The sequence below is a fragment of the Prionailurus bengalensis genome, chromosome E1 (assembly GCF_016509475.1).
Source record: "Prionailurus bengalensis isolate Pbe53 chromosome E1, Fcat_Pben_1.1_paternal_pri, whole genome shotgun sequence".
In the NCBI taxonomy this organism is placed as follows: domain Eukaryota; kingdom Metazoa; phylum Chordata; class Mammalia; order Carnivora; family Felidae; genus Prionailurus; species Prionailurus bengalensis.
Genome location: NC_057347.1, coordinates 22,975,328 through 22,995,470, shown reverse-complemented (window position 1 = coordinate 22,995,470; position 20,143 = coordinate 22,975,328). Strand labels below are relative to the sequence as shown.

General features: G+C 53.6%; 2 protein-coding genes across 3 annotated transcripts in view; one reads left to right on the top strand and one right to left on the bottom strand.

Moving 5' to 3' along the window:
• Positions 1 to 17,578, top strand: part of MMP28 (matrix metallopeptidase 28) — a 25,883-nt gene extending 8,305 nt beyond the window's left edge. Inside the window, exons 2-8 of one of the 2 annotated variants that reach the window (XM_043583731.1) lie at positions 3,512 to 3,591; positions 3,802 to 3,989; positions 9,106 to 9,330; positions 11,280 to 11,525; positions 12,775 to 12,924; positions 13,220 to 13,387; positions 14,224 to 17,578. In XM_043583731.1, coding sequence (XP_043439666.1) covers positions 3,512 to 3,591; positions 3,802 to 3,989; positions 9,106 to 9,330; positions 11,280 to 11,525; positions 12,775 to 12,924; positions 13,220 to 13,387; positions 14,224 to 14,618 — 1,452 coding nt within the window. In that variant the 3' untranslated portion in view covers positions 14,619 to 17,578. The remainder of the gene's footprint in view (positions 1 to 3,511; positions 3,592 to 3,801; positions 3,990 to 9,105; positions 9,331 to 11,279; positions 11,526 to 12,774; positions 12,925 to 13,219; positions 13,388 to 14,223) is intronic. The other variant, XM_043583732.1, reaches the window with a different exon arrangement.
• CE1H17orf50 (chromosome E1 C17orf50 homolog) lies at positions 16,434 to 20,143 on the bottom strand. Its single transcript, XM_043583733.1, has 3 exons — positions 18,938 to 20,143; positions 16,738 to 17,068; positions 16,434 to 16,644 (listed from the first exon to the last, which is right to left on the bottom strand). The coding sequence occupies exons 1-3, from the start codon at positions 18,948 to 18,950 to the stop codon at positions 16,434 to 16,436; spliced, it is 555 nt and encodes a 184-aa protein (XP_043439668.1). The 5' UTR covers positions 18,951 to 20,143.

Below are 20,143 nucleotides of genomic sequence, written 5' to 3'. Positions count from 1 at the left end.
CATTTGGAAAGAGAAAAAAGAAAATAGTACTGAAATTCTAATAAATTAGTGCAGAAAAATAATCAAGTGGACTTGGGGAGTATTCTTTTGTCTAGAATAAGGGTTCCTTATGGGAACCCTTTATTGAGAAGAGGATGTGGAGGTCGCTGAAGGCGGGTATAATGAAATTCACAAAACAGAGGCTGGTTACTTGCAAAGGCTTAGGAACTTGCCCATCCTGGCTCTTAGTGTCTCATTTCATTCTCTGTTTGCACTTTTTCCTTGAAACAGCAGCTGTGATTGGAATTGATTTAAGAAATACAGCAGGAGCGCCTGGGTGGCTCAGTCAGTTAAGTGCCAACTTTGGCTCAGGTCATGATCTCGAGGTTCATGAGTTCAAGCCCCATCAGGCTCTGTGCTGATAGCTCGGAGCCTAGAGCCTGCTTCAGATTCTGTGTCTCCCTCTCTCTCTGCCCCTCCCCCTCCCCCGCTCATGAGAGCACATGCACACTCTCTCTCTTAAAAATAAAATAAATATTTAAAAAATTAATAACAATAAAAAAAGAAATACAGCAAAGAGGAGCACCTGGGTGGCTCAGTCCGTTAAGCATCCAACTCTTGATTTCAGCTCAGGTCATGACCTTGCAGTTTGTGAAATTGAGCCCCACATTGGGCTCTGTGCTGACAGCACACAGTCTGCTTGGGATGTTCTCTCTCCCTCTCTCTCTGTCCCTCCTCCCCTGCTCACTTTCTCTCTCTCTCTCTCTCTCTCTCTCTCTCTCTCTCTCTCAGAATAAATAAACCTAAAAAAAAAAAAAAAAAGAAATATAGCAAAGAAAAGTGAGTGAGAGAACAAGGAAGACAGAAAATTATTTCCATATAGGTAACACAGCAAGGAGGGTAAAATTGGAGACACAATGTGTGTCTGCATAAGAATTAAGCAGCTGAGGTGACATTTCTTTTAATCCATTGATGAGGCTTTAGCAGTGACAAGGGCAAGCAGGGAGCCAAGTGCATCGTTTCCCAGAAGGGTAGGGCTGGTGATAGGTAAGGACAGTGAGTCACACGCTTCTCTCCACTGGCCTCCAAACACGTGGCTGCGGGGAGAGCAACTTCCAGGTGTGTGAGGACAGGCAGTGGGTAACAGGCATTTGGGCCACAAGATGTTCTCCAGTTACACTAATTTCCCCAGAGGATCACATCCATCTGTGGTATCATAGTGGTCACATCATCTACATGCTGGAAGATTCTAGCTTCTCCCCTGAGCTTCAGGATCATACAACCAGGGCCGCCTGACATCTGAGTGTTCATCTTTGTCCCAACCACCCCCATCTGTTCCCCACCTTGGTTTCCTCGTACAGTCTATAGCATCGCCATCCAAGGCAAAACTTGAAGAGCCATCCTGGATTCCTCTCTTTCTTTTAAAAAAAAAAAACTTTTTTATGTTTATTCATTTTTGAAAGAGAGACAGAGCGCAAGCAGGGGTGGGGCGGAGAGAGAGGGGGACACAGAATCCGAAGCAGGCTCCAGGCTCTAAGCAGTCAACACAGAGCCCAACGCAGGGCTCGAACTCATGAACCATGAGATCATGACCTGAGCCAAAGTCGGACGCTCAACCGACTGAGCCACCCAGGCGCCCCCAGGATTCCTCTCTTTCTTTCATTCCCCACAATTAACCCATCATCAAGACCCAAATAAAACTCCCATTTCCTACCTTGGTGACAGTCCTGCCTCTCCCTGTGGCCTCATCCCACATCCTGCTTCTTCACACTTCTGTGTTCCAGCCTTCCTTCCACTCCTTGGACACAGCAACATCGTTCCTAGCTCAGGGCTCTGCATTGGCTGTTCCTCTGCCTGGAATACCCTTTCCTACCTCATTGCATGGCCAGCGACTTCTCATTCTTTAGGGCTCACATCAACTATCAGCTCTTCAGATGGTCCTTCTCTGACCTGGTGGTCCTTCTCTGACCTGGTCCTTCTTCCTCCTGGTGGAAAGTTTCTATTTAAGTTATTCTCCATCACATCGCCCAGTTTCTTTTCTTTATAGCACCAAAAGTGCCCCCTTTACTTGTTATCTGGGTTTCTATTGTCTGTTTCTATCCACAAGTGTATAAGCTCCTTTAGGGGTATCTCGCTGACCATTGCAGGGTACCTAGTACATTGTATGAATTAACAAATGAATGCATGAAAACAGAGTGTTGCAGGTTCCTTTTTTTTTTTTTTAGTGTTTATTTATTTTTGAGAGAGAGCGCCTGCACAAGCGGGGGAGGGGCAGAGAGAGAGGGGAACAGAAGATCTGAAGCAGGCTCTGTGCTGACAGCAGAGTGCCCGATGTGGGATTCGAGCCCACGATCCACGAGATCATGACCTGAGCCAAAGTCCAGTGCTTAACCGACTGAGCCACCCAGGCGCCCCATGTTGTAGGTTTCTAATTCAAAAAGATGTATGTAAATCATCTCTACACCCAGCGAGAGACTCAAACCCACAACCCTGAGATCAAGAGTAGCATGCTTCTCTACCTGCACCAGCCAGGCACCCCCCAAAACGACTTTCCTAAGGAGCCAAATTTTTAGACAAACCGTAGAATTGAGAGCAAGTGCATTTGTTGTTCACAGGGCCTTAAATATATATGGCGGGGGGGATGGGATTGTTTAGGAAGAAGCCAGAATTAGAAAGGGAATTAATTCCCAATCCAGGCATGACAAAGCCCACAGGTGACCAGCCCAACTTCTGATCAATACAGGGCAACTCCCTGAGCATCTGGGTGGCTCAGTCGGTGGAGCATCCAACTCTTGATATGGGCTCAGGTCATGATCCCAGGGTCATGGGGTATAGCCCTGCATCGGGCTCTATGCTGAGAATGGAGCCTGCCTGGGATTCTCTCTCTCCCTCTCTCCCTTGCCCCTCCCCACCTCTCAAAAAATAATAATAATAATACGGGGCAGCTCCCTAGAGAGGAGAGATGCTTCAGGAGCAGAGTTGAGGCATATGAACAGTGTATATTTATATTTATAATAGCTACTCTGTATGGACCCCTCCTAGGTGACAGGCACTGTGTTGAGTACTTTGTATTCACTATTGTGATTAAGCCTCACCAAAAAGCCTGTAAGTTATGTACTATTTCTAAGCCCCTTTTACAGATAAGAAACCTGTGATTTACAGAAATAGCTTGCTAACTGAGATTAAAACCCAGGCCGACGTGACTCCAGAGCCCCTAACTCTACTGTGCCGCATGCCCTGCTGTGATTGCTGACCATGCGGTGAAATATGCTGGGTGGGGACTGCTTGGCCAGTTTGAGAATGAAGGACACTAATGTTCAGAAATATTGAGTGACTTGCCCAAGACCGTCAAGTTAGTCAGTGGTGGCCAGGAACTGAGTCTATATCCTTCTGACTTTGGTCCCAGGACTCCTTCCCCTTTGTTGAGATGAAGGTGAGATTGGGCATGATATATGTGCCACCGAGTCTCAGAGACCAAGGGAGGGGAAAGGATGCCACACCATGGGAAGGCTGACACTCCTCTCTCCCCCAGGCATTCCTGGAGAAGTACGGATATCTCAAGGACCAGGTCCCCCAAGACCTCACCTCGACAAGATTCAGCAATGCCCTCAGGTAGGATGGAGGGATGTGGGGAACTTGGGGGTGCTGGAGGGCAAAGCTTGGGTAGCCTCCTCCATCTTCCTGGGAGGCTGGCCTCCCACCTGTGTCCAAGGGCCACACTCCATGGCTCCCTCCCTTCTCTGTCCCCAGGGAAAGCTCCCTGCCCTCACCTCCACCCCCCACCCTTGTTCTGTGACCCTTTATCTCAATTCCTCCTGACAGAGAGTTCCAGTGGGTGTCCCAGCTGCCCATCAGTGGTGTGCTGGATACTGCCACCTTGCGCCAGATGACACGGCCCCGCTGTGGGGTTGCAGACACAGACAGTCAGGCGGCCTGGACGAAGAGGATCAGTGCCTTGTTTGCTGGACGCCTGGCTAGAATGAGGCGGAAGAAACGCTTTGCAAAGCAAGGTGAGTGAGCCCTGTTTAAATCTAGCTGAGCTGGGATTCCTCAATACCCGGAAGCCCCGTGACCGGAGAAAAACCCAGTTCAGCCTCCAAGGGGCTTTGTAAACTCTTCCTTAGGGCGAGAGAGGGGTGAGCAGTGGGTAAGCAATGGGTGAGCAGTACCCCTCTACTAGAGGGCCGTGTTTGTGAACTCAGACATTTAAATCAGAATTACACCCACGTCGATGAATTTTCATTGGGCACATATTTTCCAGAGCAAATCCCATCAAGCCCTCCATCAGTTTGTGATGCGGGGCAGTTCGACTGTTGCCAACATTTTGCTTTATAGTGTCCCAAAGTTATTTTCGTCAGATTCCATGCCTTTTTCACAAGAATTCTTCAACAAAGACGTGACTTATTGATCAGTTTTATTTTGTCTACAGCACATTTTAACAGCTTTATTGAAATATAATTCACATACCATAAAATTTACCCGTTTAACAAGTACAATTCAGTGGGTTTTAGTGTATTCGCAGAATTGTGCAACCATTACCACCATCTAATTCCAGAACATGTTCATCACCTCAAAGAGAAACCCCATGCTCAGTAGCAGTCACTCCTCCTCCCCCTCCCCTCCCCCCTACCTCCTATCCCCTCCCCACAGCCCCTGGCCACAGGAAATCCACTTTCTCTTCCTAGTAGAACAGATTTGCCTCTTCTGGACATTTCATCACAGCTCATTTTACACACCACAGTTTCTGCTATTGTGATTTTCCTTTTGTAGTTTGGCTTTTATCTTTCCTTCTCCTCCTCTTTCTCCTTTTTGTCCAAATGCAATCTTCCAGGGTCAAAAGTTACAGATCTAAGATTTATGAAGATTTGATTACTTCTAGCAATTCTTCATCAATAACAGGTTTTACTGTGTGTGGCTTTAACATCTTGTTTGTACTAATTTTCTCTGATCGATGTTGGCAGTTCTTAAGATTTCCAACAAGATAGGCTTGTTCAGTCAGGCTTTCATCTACAATTGAGTTTACCATGAGCACTTTGGGTCATTGCCTTTGTTAATTTGCATTAACCACTTTCGCCTATGATATCTGTTATGAGCAGATCAGGAGGCACATAGGTCGTTTTTATTTCTTAGCTAATCCAGAAGGAAGTCGTGGGCGGCTCCCCTTAGCTACTGGAGGATGGCAGCGATGGGGGCCAGACTCTGGGCTCCAGACATCCTTGGTGTTGACCTGTTCTGCATCCCACTGTGTTTCTGGACAGGCAAGGTAGAACGGAGGCGCAGCCTTCCTGGAGCTGGGGCTCTGGGTTCAGCAGTGTGTCACTGCTCCATTTCCTCACCCAAGACCCAGGCCCTTTCTGCCTGCAGAGTAGAGATGGGCCCTGACCACCCAGGGGAAGGGGCTTGCAGTGGAGGGTGGGGGCAGCCCCAGACACAGTCTCAGCATGCCACCACCAGGTTAAAGGTGGTCTCCCAGAGAACTGGGACGATGCCTCCTGGGCATCCAGGAGCAGTAGGGAGACTTCCTTCTGGCGACATTTTCTCATGCCTTCTCAAGGGAGTATCTGAATCCAATGGAGTCCATTTGTCGCTGTTTAATTTGGAGCCTCCATCTGGGACAGAGATTCAAGCTAAGGCATCTCCCAGGCAGGTGGCCTTGTCCTGCCAGCCTGGCCCCATGCCACTGTCTGACACTGACCCCTGGTCCAGACAGCAGTGGCCAAGTTAGGCAGGGACTGTCCCTCTTGCTCACAGCGTGACCAGAAGAAGCTTGACATCCTTTATCCCCTAGGGGAAGAGGTTCCCTAGAAAGGAGCTGTATGCTTGGTAGGCACTGAACACTTCCTATGTTTTCCTTAGGAAAGAAAATGTAATAATAACAGTTGACCCTTACTGAGCATTTATGATGCGCCAAGCATGGTTCTAAATGGATTAACTCACTTAATCCCATAACAACCCTATGAAATGGGTGCCATTTATCCTCATTTTACAGTTAGGCAAACTAAGGGACAATGAGCTTGGGGAACTTCCCCAGGGCCACATAGCCAGGGTGTGGCCAAGCCTTCTTGTCATTGGGAGGACTGAGTGAGATTCCACATGTGAAAACCCCAGAACATGGGTAGGTGCTTTAAAAATGATGTGGATTTCTAGGCCCATGACTGTCTATTCTGTGGAGAATGCTATGCTGACAAAGTCGGGTTCAAGGGTACGGTTGCCGGACAAAATATAGGATGTCCAGTTAAATTTGAATGTCAGATGGACAAAAAAATAATTGTTTTGTTCTCACTTTTTATTAAAAGAATTATTTGTTGTTTATCTGACATTCAAATTTAACTAGGTGTTCCATATTTTTAATTGCTAAATCTGGCAACCTCCTTCTGAATGTCTGGTCCGCTCTGTGCCTGCAGGGGAGATTTTCGATCCCCCTTGGTCCTTCATGGAGCCGGTGGGGGGTTGGGGCTGGTGGAGGTTGGGGGGCGGGGCACAGGGGTGAATCTGGTGGAGGTGGAGGGGATACAAGGGTGAATCTGGTGGGGGCTGGGGAGGCATAGGGGTGGATCTGATGGGAGTTGGGGGACATAGGGGTGAATCTGGTGGGTTTGGGGACACAGGGGTGAATCTGGGGTGGAAAAGGAAGGAGAAGTGAATGGATATTTACTGAGCACCTACCATACGCCCAGCAGCTATATGTTGCCATTTCATTTGCCATTTCATTTTTACCAGAAACAAGTCTTATAAATTGCACTGTGCAAATAAGGAAACTAAGGTTTGGAGAGATTCCATAATTTGCTATGTAAGGTTATAAGTAGAAGTACTAGGATTCCAACCCATGCTCTTTCCTCAGTATCCATTGACTGTTGGACGTCAGGACTCCAGGATCCTCCCCCAATGAGGTGTCTGCACTCCTGGTGTCCTTCACTTTTCCTCTTCCCTTTTGGATTTTGGAGCAAGGGTATGGGGGATGCACTGCCAGGTGCTTCTGTGGCCTAGAAGTTGCTACAGAATCCAGCCTTGCCTGGCCCGGAGTTCAGGATGGGGCCGGAGGCGGCCAGCCTGCTCTAGGATGGACAGAGGGCTCAGGCTGCTGGCCAGGGCATTCCTTCCTTCCTGGCGGGCACACCAACAACCCCTCCCAAGAAAAATTAGCCATTTTCTTCTCTCAGTCCTGTTCCTGTTTGTCCTCCCCATCCTCCCCAAAACAGATGCACACACACACACACACACACACACACACACAGATTCAGAGGATTTTTATCCTGTGAGCTGTCACCTTCCCTGGCTACCTACAGTGAGAGAAGTGCCCACCCTCTCCCTTTATTGTCCAGGGAGTAAGCCCCCCCTCCCCCACCATTGGCAAAGAGGCAGAAGGAGCTGCCTCACACTTCTAGAAGCTTGAAGGTGGGCGGGGAGAGTCTGGGGGTCAGTCATCCACAGCGAGGTGTGGAAGTGCCCAGTGCCAGCCAGTCCAGAGCCCTCTGAGGCACCTCTGCACCCCAGACCTTCCCTCTGCCTTTCTTTTCTCCCTCCCTTCCTAAGAATCCCTCCCTCTTCCCTCCCAGAGGCTGGGTCACTGGCTGGGAGGGGTTGGGTGGCCGCCAGGCCAAACAGGCCCAGGGAGGCAGCATTGCCTTGAATGGAAAGACCCGCCCCTCCCCCACTTCCATGGGGGATGAAGGGGGGCGCGGGGGAGGGAAAGGGCATTCAGCTCCTCTGCTCTCTACCACCCTCCCTTCCATCTGGAGAATTTCAGCTCATGCAGAGCCCCTGTTTTGACTGAAAGGAGCCATGTTTACACAAATGTACAAGCCCCGAGTCTTAGCAAATGTGCCTGCTTACCTGTGTAGTATAGTGGAAAGTGCACAGTGTCAGATGTCAGGGCCTGGGCTCAGGGCCTAGCTTGGCTACTCACTCATTCTGTGACCCTGGACAGGTCCCTTCCCCCTGGTCTCAGTTTCCCGAGAACACAGCAGAGAGGTTGGTAAGGAGATGGCCAACCTTCCATGACTTTAGCCCTCTTCCCCAGTTTGGGCAAGGACTTCCCCAAGACAGAAGGGCAGCAGGTCTGAATCTTCAATTGTTCCTCCAAGGAAAGAGAGGGCTGTGCTCACTGGCCTGGCCACCTCCTTGTCACCCGTACATCAGGAATTCTGGTCCATTTGGGAAACTGGGGCCCCCAAAATAGCATGATACCTGTGCACTCCCTGGGCCCATGAGGTCTGCCTCTGAGCTGTGAATCTTCCACCACCTGGGGTCACCGTCTCAGCCCCTGAGCTTACAAGGCTCAGAAATAGTCTGTGAAAAACTCGGGTTCTGGACCTTCTAAGCACCCTGGTCCTGGGTGTGTGGTGAGCTGTAGTGGGACTCAGTTGACCTGAGGCTTGGGCAAGAGTCCAGAGTCTTAGGCCTAAGGGAGGAATTACAATCCTGGGCAAAGGAATAGAAACTCATAACTAAGTGGAGATGGAAAAATTTCTCTCTGTCAGTGAGTGACAAAACACACCCTTTGTTCTTATTTGTTTTCACCTCCGAGCTCTTGAGAGTCCCTGAGGAAGTGGGGGGTGGGGGCTAGGGGTCAGGGAAAGATGCTAATAAATGGGTCTTGGTAGCTTCTCTGGCAGCAGGCCTGAGGCACTGGAACGGGAGGGGCAGGTAGGCCTGAAGAGTAGAGAGGAAGAAGGGGTGAGAGGGGGTCACAGCTGTGGCCCCGGTGGCCCCATCTTTCCTCCAGCCCCTGACACAGTAGGCCGGGGTAGGGATTTGCCGCCAGCAAGAGGTGCAGACTTGTTTTCAGGCTCAGCCCAGGCTGTGGGGAAGAAAAAGACCCCAGACCAGAGAGTCCTTCAGGTTTTGGGGGCTCTTCCTGGGCAGAGATCATATTTTCCCCGGGGACCTCCCCCGACTAAGCCACTAGACCGGGGACTCTCCAGGACAAAGGTAGTCCTGTGTGCAGGAGAGCAGTGTCTCCCCAGCCAGATGGGATCTTCCCAGGGCAAGGGCTGTGCCTTTCTTGCCTTCACATCCAGGACTCCCTGGACGAGGGCCTGTCTCCCCATCATACGGGTCCCCGGGGACCAGCACCAGGTTCTGCAGGCAGGTATGACTGACTGATGTGGCCTCTCTGGCTGGCAGGCAGCAAGTGGTACAAGCAGCACCTCTCCTACCGCCTGGTGAACTGGCCACAGCACCTACCCGAGCCAGCAGTTCGCGGGGCTGTTCGAGCTGCCTTCCAGCTGTGGAGCAATGTCTCGGCGCTGGAGTTCTGGGAGGCCCCAGCCACAGTCCCCGCTGACATCCGCCTCACCTTCTTCCAAGGGGACCACAATGACGGACTGGGCAACGCCTTTGATGGCCCAGGTGCTGACACAGAGGCTCTCTCTCCCATGGCAGGAGGGGAACCCGGTAGAAAAGGCTGTCTGGGGAGGGCAATGGAGCCTAAACTCTCGCTTTGGCCTTGACCAAGCTGCATTCCCTTTTAAAGAGCTCTCAGGCTCCTCATCTATAGAATGGGAACAATGGTTTCTGTCCAGTTGTGTGCCACATGGCTGAAAGGACAGCCAGATGAGCTTCTGCATGGAAAGTGCTTTGCAAATTCCAGAGTATTTTCTGGGAGAATCTTCTGAGGTCCCGTCATCCATCCTCTGCTTCTAGAGAGCCCCATGCCTCTCCTGTCCTCCAAACATGGATATTCTCCAGACCAACACCCTGAAAATACCCAGAGGCCACTGCTACCCCATTCCTACCCTCCCTGCACCCACTACCACAGTCACTGCCACAGGGCAAGAGGCATTCTACCCCCTACCTGTCACGGAAGTGCTTCCCATTCCCACAGCCCAGACAGTTCTCCTGTTTGCCCCCAACCTAAAGGCAGTTTAAACTGCTCTCCTCCTATTCTGCCCAACACTGGCCTTCAGAACCTGAACGCAGGCTCCCTGTGCATCTCCTCCTGCTAATGAGGGAAGGAGACCTGATCAGATCCCTTCATGGTGGGGACTTGAGACCTTGCGTGGCCTGGGCAATAGGGCCCACACCTCCCTTACACTCCTCTGCTTTCCAACAAGCCCACTCAGAGCAAAGCCAACATCCAGGCCCTGCTGGTGGTACCCAGGGCAGGACTGGGAGAAATCTAAGCTTTTCAGGAATCCACATGTAACACATACGTATTCTTACATGTGAGTCACTTCACCCATGATATCTACATGAGATGTTTATGCCCACACCCAGGTGGGGTCCGGTGGCTAAGAGGGTTCTGGACTGGGAGAAAGCTCTCTGATTTAGAGCAGGTGCTTTGTCTTCTTGAGTTTAGGCCTTCTCCCTCTGAAACCTGCCATCTGTCTCCCAGGATTACTGGGAGAATTGAATGGAAAGGCATATTCAAAACAGGAGGCATGTATTCCTCGTACACACGGCCCATTCCCCACACTCCCTGCGGTTCTCCTTTAATGGCAAGCATTCCCCGTTGGCCTGGGCCCCAAGAAGGCAACGCTGGAAGCACCCTCAGCAGGCTTCTAGGCCAACATCATCACTGCGCAGTTCACTGACCCCTGCCCCTGCAGAAAGTGAACTGTGAACCGTGAGGTCCTGGGAACTGCATGACTGATAAGCTCCCTCTGGGGCATGTCACAAGCTTGAACATCACTGATCCAGCTCACTCCCTCTGCTCACTCCTACTACAACCTGGCAGGTAGAGACCCACAAAGGGGCCCCAGCAGAAGAAGGCAAGAACACAAAAATATATATACTTTTAATTAAAGATACTATACACACCCATACACATATCCAGCACCCAGATCAAGAAACAGTACCAACATCCGTAAGGTCTCATCATGCCCACCTCTGGGATAACCACTACACCTACTCCCATATCTTTTTGAAAATAATTCCTATGCAGCATTTATTACGGGCGAGGCACTAAATATTATACGTAACACACACATATACCACATCCCTCTTTAATCCTCAGCATAACCCCGTGAGGAAGAAGCTCATTATCATCATTCCCATTTCAGATCAGAGGGGGTGCTACTTGCCCAAGGTCACACAGCTAGAAAATAGTGAAACCAGGATAGAAGACCAGGCAGTTTGGTCTCATGCTGTGTGTATACCACGCTGCCTCTTAGGCGCCTCCACCCCATAGCCTCGCCATCAGTTCACCGCTCCACAGTTCAGCCTCTGACAGACGTCGTTAGGAGGGGAATTATGCAGCAGAAGGCAGCCACACCCACCCTTTGGCCCCTGCGCGGGCCGGTGGAATTTGGGGGTGTCGCGGGCGGGTGGCTCCCCCTGACCCTCTGCGCCGCCTGCAGGGGGCGCCCTGGCGCACGCCTTCCTGCCCCGCCGTGGCGAAGCGCACTTCGACCGCGACGAGCGCTGGTCCCTGAGTCGCCGCCGCGGGCGCAACCTGTTCGTGGTGCTGGCGCACGAGATCGGCCACACGCTCGGCCTGGCCCACTCGCCCGCGCCGCGCGCGCTCATGGCGCCCTACTACAAGAGGCTGGGCCGCGACGCGCTGCTCAGCTGGGACGACGTGCTGGCGGTGCAGGACCTGTATGGTGAGCCCCCGCCGCCCCGCCTCCGGGGCCTGGACGCCCGCGCTGCAAGCCGGCCTCCCCGCCACCGGTCCCTCCCGATCCGGAAGCCACAGGCTCCCCTCAAATCCCAAAACCTTCGCCCTCCTGCTGTCCCCCATGCCTGGCCTCTCGATCCCGACTAGATCCCGCGCCGCACGGCCTTCCCTTCCATGCAATTCCGGATTCCCGCCCAGCCCCGGTCTTGGCAGTTCCTCTCGCATCCCTGCCCAGTCACCCAGACCCAGCCAGGGGTCCCGCGTCTTCCCCCATGCCAGCCCTCGCTCCCGCTCCGCTTGCTCCCCCCCCCCCCCCCCGCCCCCAGCCTCCAGCGTCGCTGACGCTGGTGCCCACTTCCCTCCAAGCCTGGGCCTCTGCCTGGAGGTAGACTCAGACGAGGTCTGCTCCCCAGGATGAACTGACCAGTGCTGCCGCCCAACCAGGGCCGTCCTCCCTCAGAGTGCACGGTGCGTGGGCAGGGCCGAGAGCCCATGCCATTCGTGCTAAGCAGCTGCTCTTGGGCAGAGCATTTACCCCTTGGGAGCCCTCAGTTTCACCTTCTGCGAGATAATAACTGCTTACCTCACAGGGCGGTAGTACTAGTGGCCATGAACTTCTCTTGTACCCTAAGAAACCTACACAAACAGCTGCTATTTCATGGATGTATATTACCGGCCAGTCACTTAACATGCAATACACTCACGACATAAGTATCCTTTTGTACACTGAGGAGGAGAATGGGGCTCAGAGAGGTTAGAACACTTGTCCAAGGTCACACAGCTAGAAAGCTGTAGACCCGGACGCAGGAGCTGGTGCCAAATTCTAAGCTTGTTGGACTCTGCCTCAGTCTCCTAAGTGAAATAGTGTTGTAATTATTATAATTGCTGTAACTATCACAGCCTGGGCCCCCGAACCATGTCCTCATGCCATCTGTGTTGCCCAGGACTCAGGGAAGAGAACCTTCTGCCCTTCTTAGTGCCAAACTCTTGTTTGGTCCCCCACTCCAACGGGTCCCTCTCTCCCAGACTGTTGAGCAGAAGAGAGGACTTTTGAGTTTAGTGCTGTGGTTAATACCAACAACCAAGGACCACTCTTAACCCACCCCCACCCCCACTCTCCTTCCCTGCCTCTCATACCAGATAAAGATGAAAGGAGCCAAAGGGGAGGTCTTGAGCCCTCAACACCCGCCCCAACCCGTGTGTGTTCTCTCCCTCTTCTCTCCTTCCCTGTGAAGGGAAGCCCCAGGGGGGCTCAGTGGCCATCCAGCTCCCAGGAAAGCTGTTCACTGACTTCGAGGCCTGGGACCCCCACAGAACACAGGGAAGGCGCCCTGAAATTCAGGGTCCTAAATATTGCCATGCTTCCTTCGATGCCATCACTGTAGGTAAGATGGTCCCACATGTGCCTCACTTCCTTTTTCCTTCCTCCCTCACATCTCCAGGGGTCTCCAGAGCTGGAATACAAGGTGGGGTTATGAATAATAAAATCCAGAAATCCCAAGCCACAAGCATCCTGCAGGGTAGCAAGCCCACGCCAAGCAAAACCCTGCTTCGTCCTGTGCACTTCCCTCTGTCCCAGCTGAGCAGGCCACATCTTCTCTCCTCTGCCTGGGAAGCACCTTCCCTGGAAGGAAGGCGGAAGGCCAATGGTCACTCCTCAACTCTCTTGTCTCCGGACAGATGGGCAACAGCGACTGTACGTTTTTCAAGGAAGCCACTTCTGGGAGGTGACACCGAATGGCAATGTCTCTGAGCCACACCCACTACAGGAGAGGTGGGCAGGGCTGCCCCCCCACATTGAGGCTGCTGCAGTGTCACTGGATGATGGGGACTTCTACTTCTTCAAAGGTACCAGCCCTGGGGCAGATGAGAAAATTGAGGCCTAGAGAAGGGAGGTGTTCTGTCCAAGGTCAACAGAAGGGAGGAGTCTCAATTCCAATCTGAACCTGTGACCCCAGGGACCTCTACTAGGAGGTTCCTTCAGTGATGGGTTGGGGGGCGTGGGTGTGGAGGTTGTCCCAGAGAGAGAGGGTGGGAGAGCTGCAGAGAAGAGTCTAGAAGGGGAACAGAGAACCACTCCCAAGCTCTGCGATCCAGCAGAAAGTCCTACCTCCTTGGCATCCTGGCTGTGTAAGGTTGGGCCTGTCACTTAACTCTCGGACTTGAATTTCTTGAATGAGGAAAATAATCCCTCAGGTTTCTTGGGGAAGGAGAATTCAAACAGCATGATGTCTGAGGAGTGTGTAGTATATTGAGTAGTTTCATTCATCCAACAAATATTGAATGTCTTGTATGCATTAGACACTGTCGGAGGTGTTACAGCTACAGTAGTGAACAAAACAGAAATCCCTGCCTTCATAGAACTCTGTAGAAAAGATGGTGACTGGCCTTCCTGATAGTCCACTCCCTACCCAGGGAGGGGCCTGCTTCCTGCCTCCCAGGGATGGGTTCCCACAGTGCCCTCTGCCCTCTGCTGACACCTGCTGGAGATCTAGGCCACAACAGTCCCTCCGTACTGGGTGTAACGAATTATTAGTGCTGTGTGATCCATTTTGATTATCACAAATACTAACCACCTTGGGCTCTAGGATGAGGGGGAGCAGGGGAATGGGAGGACACAGGTGAGGTGGAGGACCAAAGGGTGAGAGCCACCCGCTCACCCTGGCTCTCCCGATGCCCTACAGGGAGCCGATGCTGGAGGTTCCGGGGCCCTAAGCCAGTGTGGAGTTCACCACAGCTGTGCCGGGCAGGAGGCCTGCCCCGCCACCCAGATGCGGCCCTCTTCTTCCCTCCTCTGGGTCGACTGATACTCTTCAAGGGTGCCCGCTACTACGTGCTGGCCCGAGGTGGACTGCAGGTGGAGCCCTACTACCCCCGAGGCCTGCAGGACTGGGACGGTGTCCCTGAGGAGGTCAGTGGCGCCCTGCCCCGGCCCGACGGTTCTATCATCTTCTTCAGGGATGACCGCTACTGGCGCCTTGACCAGACCAAACTGCAGGTGACGGACTCGGGCCGCTGGGCCACAGAGCTGCCCTGGATGGGCTGCTGGCACGCCAACTCGGGGGGTGCCCTATTTTGAAGATGCCCCCACCTCTTAGTGAATTGATGCCCTATGGCCAACGTGTGTCCCCTGCCCCAGGGGCAAGCCCTGTCTTGGAAGCCTCTGAGCCTCCCTGCAGAAGACCAGACCACGTCTGCATCTGTTCCCTGAAGAATGTGCTCTCAAGACATTGAACTTTGTGGGATCAATCCAAGCAGAAGCCAAAAAGGGTCTCAAACCTTTCCCCAAAGGACTTTCCTCCCTAAGCCTTGGGGATTTTGTTCCTTCTGCTAAAGGTGCACTTCCTGTCCATGAGGCCGTGGCACTGGGCAACCGGGGAGGATGTAAAACTCCATGGAGAGGTTGCGACCACTTGGCAACCTCTCCTTCCCCTCAGGACCTCCTGGCTCAGTTCTTGGAGAATTGTCTTAAATGAGAGGACTCACCTCCAAGAAGCTTGGGTGGGTTGGGTACAAGGATTTCCAACCTCAGAGAGCCTTGGGTGGGAGGGAAGGGGGTGGTTAGGACCCAGAGCAAGAGGGAGACTGATGCAGGCCTGCTGGGCCTGACTTTTGGTGGGGGGTGGGGAGGCTGGAATAAAGAGGTGCCCCCCCCCCCCAGCTTCTGGGCCTGGAGGCGGGCATCAATCTTCCTTGGGATGGTTGCCAGTGAAGAACAGGTGGGGCACGAATGCTGGAGAAGCTGGAACCATGTTCTTTCATCCAAGCCAAGACTTGTGTGTGAGTAGTTGCGATACGGAGAGGGGGCCTGAAAAAGCAACATGTCCCTGCCCTCCCTTACCCCCCAGGCCAGATGGAGAGTCATGGGTGGCAAGGAGAGGACAGGGGCCTCTCTGGAGGGCTGCTCTGCTGCAGGCGCTGGGGTCTCTGCAGGCTGGGGGAGGCCTGGTACTCACAATGGCCCCATTCTTCGGGCCACACACGCAGCATTCCAGGAGCTCCTGCTGGCTGGCCAAGAATAGCTGGGATTCCTGGAGAAGGAACCAGCTCCCCAGCCTCTCTGTCTTCTGCCTCAGGCAGTCTCCGTCTTAGCATCTGGGTCTCTTGTCCTCCCCCCTCCACACCTGCCAGTGCCTCATTTGCACACACACTGACCTTGGCAAGACCAGGCTTCCAGCAGAAGGGGAGAAAGATCTGGCAGGATTCAGCCCTCAGCTCCCCACGGGCATTTCTGGCCCTGCGCCTTCATTTTCTTCTCTGTGCAGTGGGGGGAAATGGCCTTTGACTGCCCTTGGATGCAAGTGCTTTGTTCCTCCCAGTCCTGGCGGGGATAGAGGGAGGAGGCTCTTGGCCTGCCCTTTTCCCTCTGGCTTGAACCCTGGGGAGGGGAAATGAGGGTCTTTTTCATCCTCAAGGGAGCCGCCTGGCCCCCCACCTCAAGGCACTGACAGTTTGATTAGAGGCTTTATTGAATGAGGGGCAGGGGCAGGTTTCTCAGCGGTGAGGGAACCCAGGGGTTAGTTTCTCTAGGCAATGCCTCTGCCCACTGGGTCAGACGGACCTGAAATACCCAAGAGATGAATGTGAGGCTGTGCCAGGGGACGTGAGTCAGGTGGGCGGTAGGCACTGTGTGCCCCCCGGGGCGGAAGCCCTCGGGAGGCGCTAACGGAGGCATGGAGCTCCAGGTGATGCTGGGCTCAGCCTTGGGTGGACGCTCGGTGACAGGTGGGCCCACTTGCCGGCTCAGAGGAGGCGCTCCGGGCAGGGCGGCTCTGGGAAGGGGCTGTTCTGTGGAATGTGCTGGAGAACGCCCCGTGTCAGAGGAGAGGAGAAGGTGGCGGGGAGGCTGGGGTCAGGCGAGGACGGAGGGCACAAAAGCTGGCAGTGGGGGCGCTCAGGGGCCCCCGGCGGCCCCCGCGCCCCCCGAAGCCCGCGCCTCACGCAGATCCGGGTGTTCCAGAAGGCAGTGCGCCACGTAGGCCGGGTGGCTGTGCAGGTTCCTGCACTTCTTGCAGAAAAGGATCTCGCAGCGCGCACAGCCCCCGGCGCGCGGCGGCCGGCGCCGCGTCTCCAGCACGCACGGCGGCTCCGGGAGGCTCCGCTTCCTGCGCGGGGCCGGGGACGCTCAGTGCCCCGCACGGTCCCCGCCCACCGCGGCTTCGCGCATGCGGCCCGCCCCGGCCAGGGCGCGCCCTCACCTGTCCGCCGGAGCCGCCAGGCCGCCGAGCAGCACGAAGGGGCTGAGCCAGCCCCAGAAGCCGCTGTCCGCGCGCCGCAGCAGCGCCACCTGCTGGGTGCTGGACTCCTGGCGCAGCGGGCAGTAGGACACGGAGCCCCGCTCACGACCCTCGCCGCCCTCCGCCTCCCGGCACTGCGCCTCGCCCTCGGCCGCCGTCTGCTCCCGCGGCCTCTCCTCCTCGTCGTTGTCGTCCTCCTCTTCCTCCAACCCCTCCTCCTCTTCCTCCGCCGCCGCAGCCTCTCTGGCCTGCGGCTCTACCAGTTCCTTCTTCCACAAGGGAGTCTTCACTCCTGCGGGAGGGAGGAGGTCAGCGCGGGCCCGCTGTCCCCGGGGAAGAGCCGGGTACCCTGACTGTTGTCCACAACCCGACCCCCCAAAAAGACAGGCGCCTGAAGGACGGTGTGCACGAGACGCACCAGGCTAGGATTTCGAAGAGAGTGTTACGGAGTGTGCAGGATTTTCCCGGGCGAGACAAGGCCTGCAGGGCTGTCCCCCCCACCCCCCGCCATTTCCTAGGTTTCTACTCTTCCTTGCTGAGGATTCGGGGCAAGTCATGTCAAGCTCTGTGTCCCCATCTGTCAAAAGTGGTGCCCCATCGTGAGGCAGGTATCAGGTCGCATCTCTGTAAAGTGCCCAGCCCAGGGCTTGCTGGGAGGCAATCATCAAGGCGCAGCAACGAGGGCTGCGAACCCGAACCCGGACGCTGTGCTGGCTCATCACCACCTTCCTTCTCATTGTCTCTAGGGTGGGAACTGATCTCTGTGTAGGCTGTCAATAAACACTGAAGTGCAGCTTTTCTAGAGAGTTGTTTAGATTTTGTTTTCTGGGTAGGATTTCCTTCTTCAAAGTGGGCCTTGCCTTAAGGAAGCCCAGCTGCGATGAGGAAAATAATTGAAAAAAGTGCCCCCTCTGGGCAGACTAAAAACCCCACTATATACACACACCATCAGCACCACCACCTACAACAACAACATGGACAGGCCAGTTAAGAAAAGGAGTGGTGCTGGGAGTGAGCCAATTAGGAAAAGCCTCCTTCCGGGCTTGACCCTAATTGCCAGCTGGATTTCAGCCACCACTGTCCTTCCCTTGTTGAGAGCACAGACTTCATAACTCATCACAGTAGTCTTGGCAGGCAGGAACTTCCCCCACCCGGGGTGGGGGGCATTGAAAGTAACCTGGCCTCCACTGGGAGGTGTCCACTACTCAGCAGCCTCCCTCTCTTCCCCTGGCACCACCGTGTGCCCTGCTATCCGCTGGATCTGGGGAGCTAGACTTCTAACAAAAAGCAGGGGGAGGAGGGCAGGGAGGATACAACCATGGTTTGCCCTGAAAAGGTCAAGGAAATTGCAATTGACCCCTGCCTGTCCTGTTTAAAGAGGTTGGGGACAAAGGAGAATGATAAAATTAGTGTTCCAGCTCACATGTAATGAGCACCAACTCATTACGACTCACAGTATGCAATCACTGTGCTAAACTCTCCATACATTGTGCCCCTTCTTCTTCACAACCATCTCAGGCAGGGACGAGGTAGGTAACAGAGGGGCCCCTGAATTTCATCCAAGCCTTCTGAAATCTTTCCCCAAAAAAGTTGTTTCAAAGATTCTGCCAGTTCTTGATGTTGCTGAAGCTGGAAAGCCAGGGACCACTGCACTTTTCTTTAGGAAAACACACTAAGGAGCTTTTTGGTCATAAAAGGCCAGACTTAGCCCGCAGCCAGAAAGGGGTGCTGGAACTTTTTGAAATGGGAATAGGAAACGACGTTAGACAGGAAAGTTGGGACGTTGGGTGACAGGCTGTGGAGTTTGAACTTTGTCATTCCAGGGTGGAGCCACTGGACATTCTGATGGAGGGACATGCTCAGAGCTGTGTTTTAGGATGGCCTCTCTGCAGGACAAGGGAGACCCACTTAGGCATCATCACCGTGGTTCAGGCAGAGAAGACAAAGGTCCCGAAAACAGCAGGTGAAGATGAGGGAGCAGATGTCGAGAATATTCAGGAAAGAGAGAGGAGAGGGCTTGTACAAGTAACTGAGAAAAGGCTGGACTTCTCTGGTGTTGCTATGGTGATGGGTGAGTTGGTCCACACTGGGTTTGCATCCACACTTAACAGGAGTCAATGGCCCTGTCCTCAGTCCCCACCCTGCCTCCAGCCCCACTCACCGTTTTTATCCATTCTTGCCAAGGCTGGGCTGACCTCTTCCCCTGATCAGGGACTGTGATGAGAGGAAAGTCCCAGGACACATAGAACTTTGATCTCCAGGGCCTCTGTTGGATCACAGGGGGTGGGGCTAGAATTTTACCTGCCCAAAGGGTCCCACCAAGGAATAGCTGCCTTTTCTAGAGCCTCCAAGAGCACTGAAACCTTGGCGTCCCCTACCTTCCCCTCTTGGCAAGGCATTATAAGAGAGAAAGGAGTGGCTTTGGCCTGCCGCAGGCTGGGTTCAAATCCCAGCTCAACCACATAAGCGTAAGATCTATCTGACCTTCAGCATGTTGTCTCTGACCCTCAGTCTCTTCATCTGTAAATCAGAGATAGTCACACAGTACCAGACTTTACCTGGCCTACAGAAAGCATTCAAAGCATTATGTTTATTTGTATCATTATGTTCTCTCCTCCCTTTTCTGTCTTTATCCTTCCTCACTCTGGCTCCCCCCTCAACTTACTTCCAGCTCATTGCCTTAGCTCCAAGAAGCAGAGGACATGCCTCCAAGTCCAGTAGGAAGCAGGGCCCAGGCAAGAGCTGGGTGTAGCTCCAGAATGTGGTGTAGGTGTGTGTGAGAACTGGAGCTGGGGGAGGGGACAAAATCATGGAGCCTAGAAATGAGTTTTCCTGGCCTTCACAGCGGCATGTGTTGGCAGAGACAGGAGTATGCAGAGGGGTCAGAGGATGCAAACCCAGCTCTGGAGAGCCTCAGTCTGACGGGGAAGAATGATTTGGTTTCCCTTCAAGTCTGAGGGTGGAGGAGAATGGGGTCACTCCCTCGGGCATCTCCCAGTTTGGTGGAGGCAGGTGGGTGGGACGGAGGACAAGAGAACAGAACGGCTCCCAGGAATGTCCTAGTCACATGGGGACAATTCTGTCAAGAACTGTGGAGGGTCTGAAGTTTTGCTCTCAAATGCTAACGAGTTAACTTGCCCGAGTGTCATGGGTGTGCCAAAAAACACGAGGCTCCTGGGTCAGAGACAAGGACTTGATTCCTCATGGCACAGCAACATCAGCATATGTGTGTCAGCACCTCTTGCTGACATGGGTGTCACAGGGATGGGTGTCAGTGAATGCCTGCATGTGCACTTGCTTGCATTACAAGAGAAACTCTGAGCTTAGGAACACAAATCTTTTTATTAACTTTTTTGAGGGAGAAAGG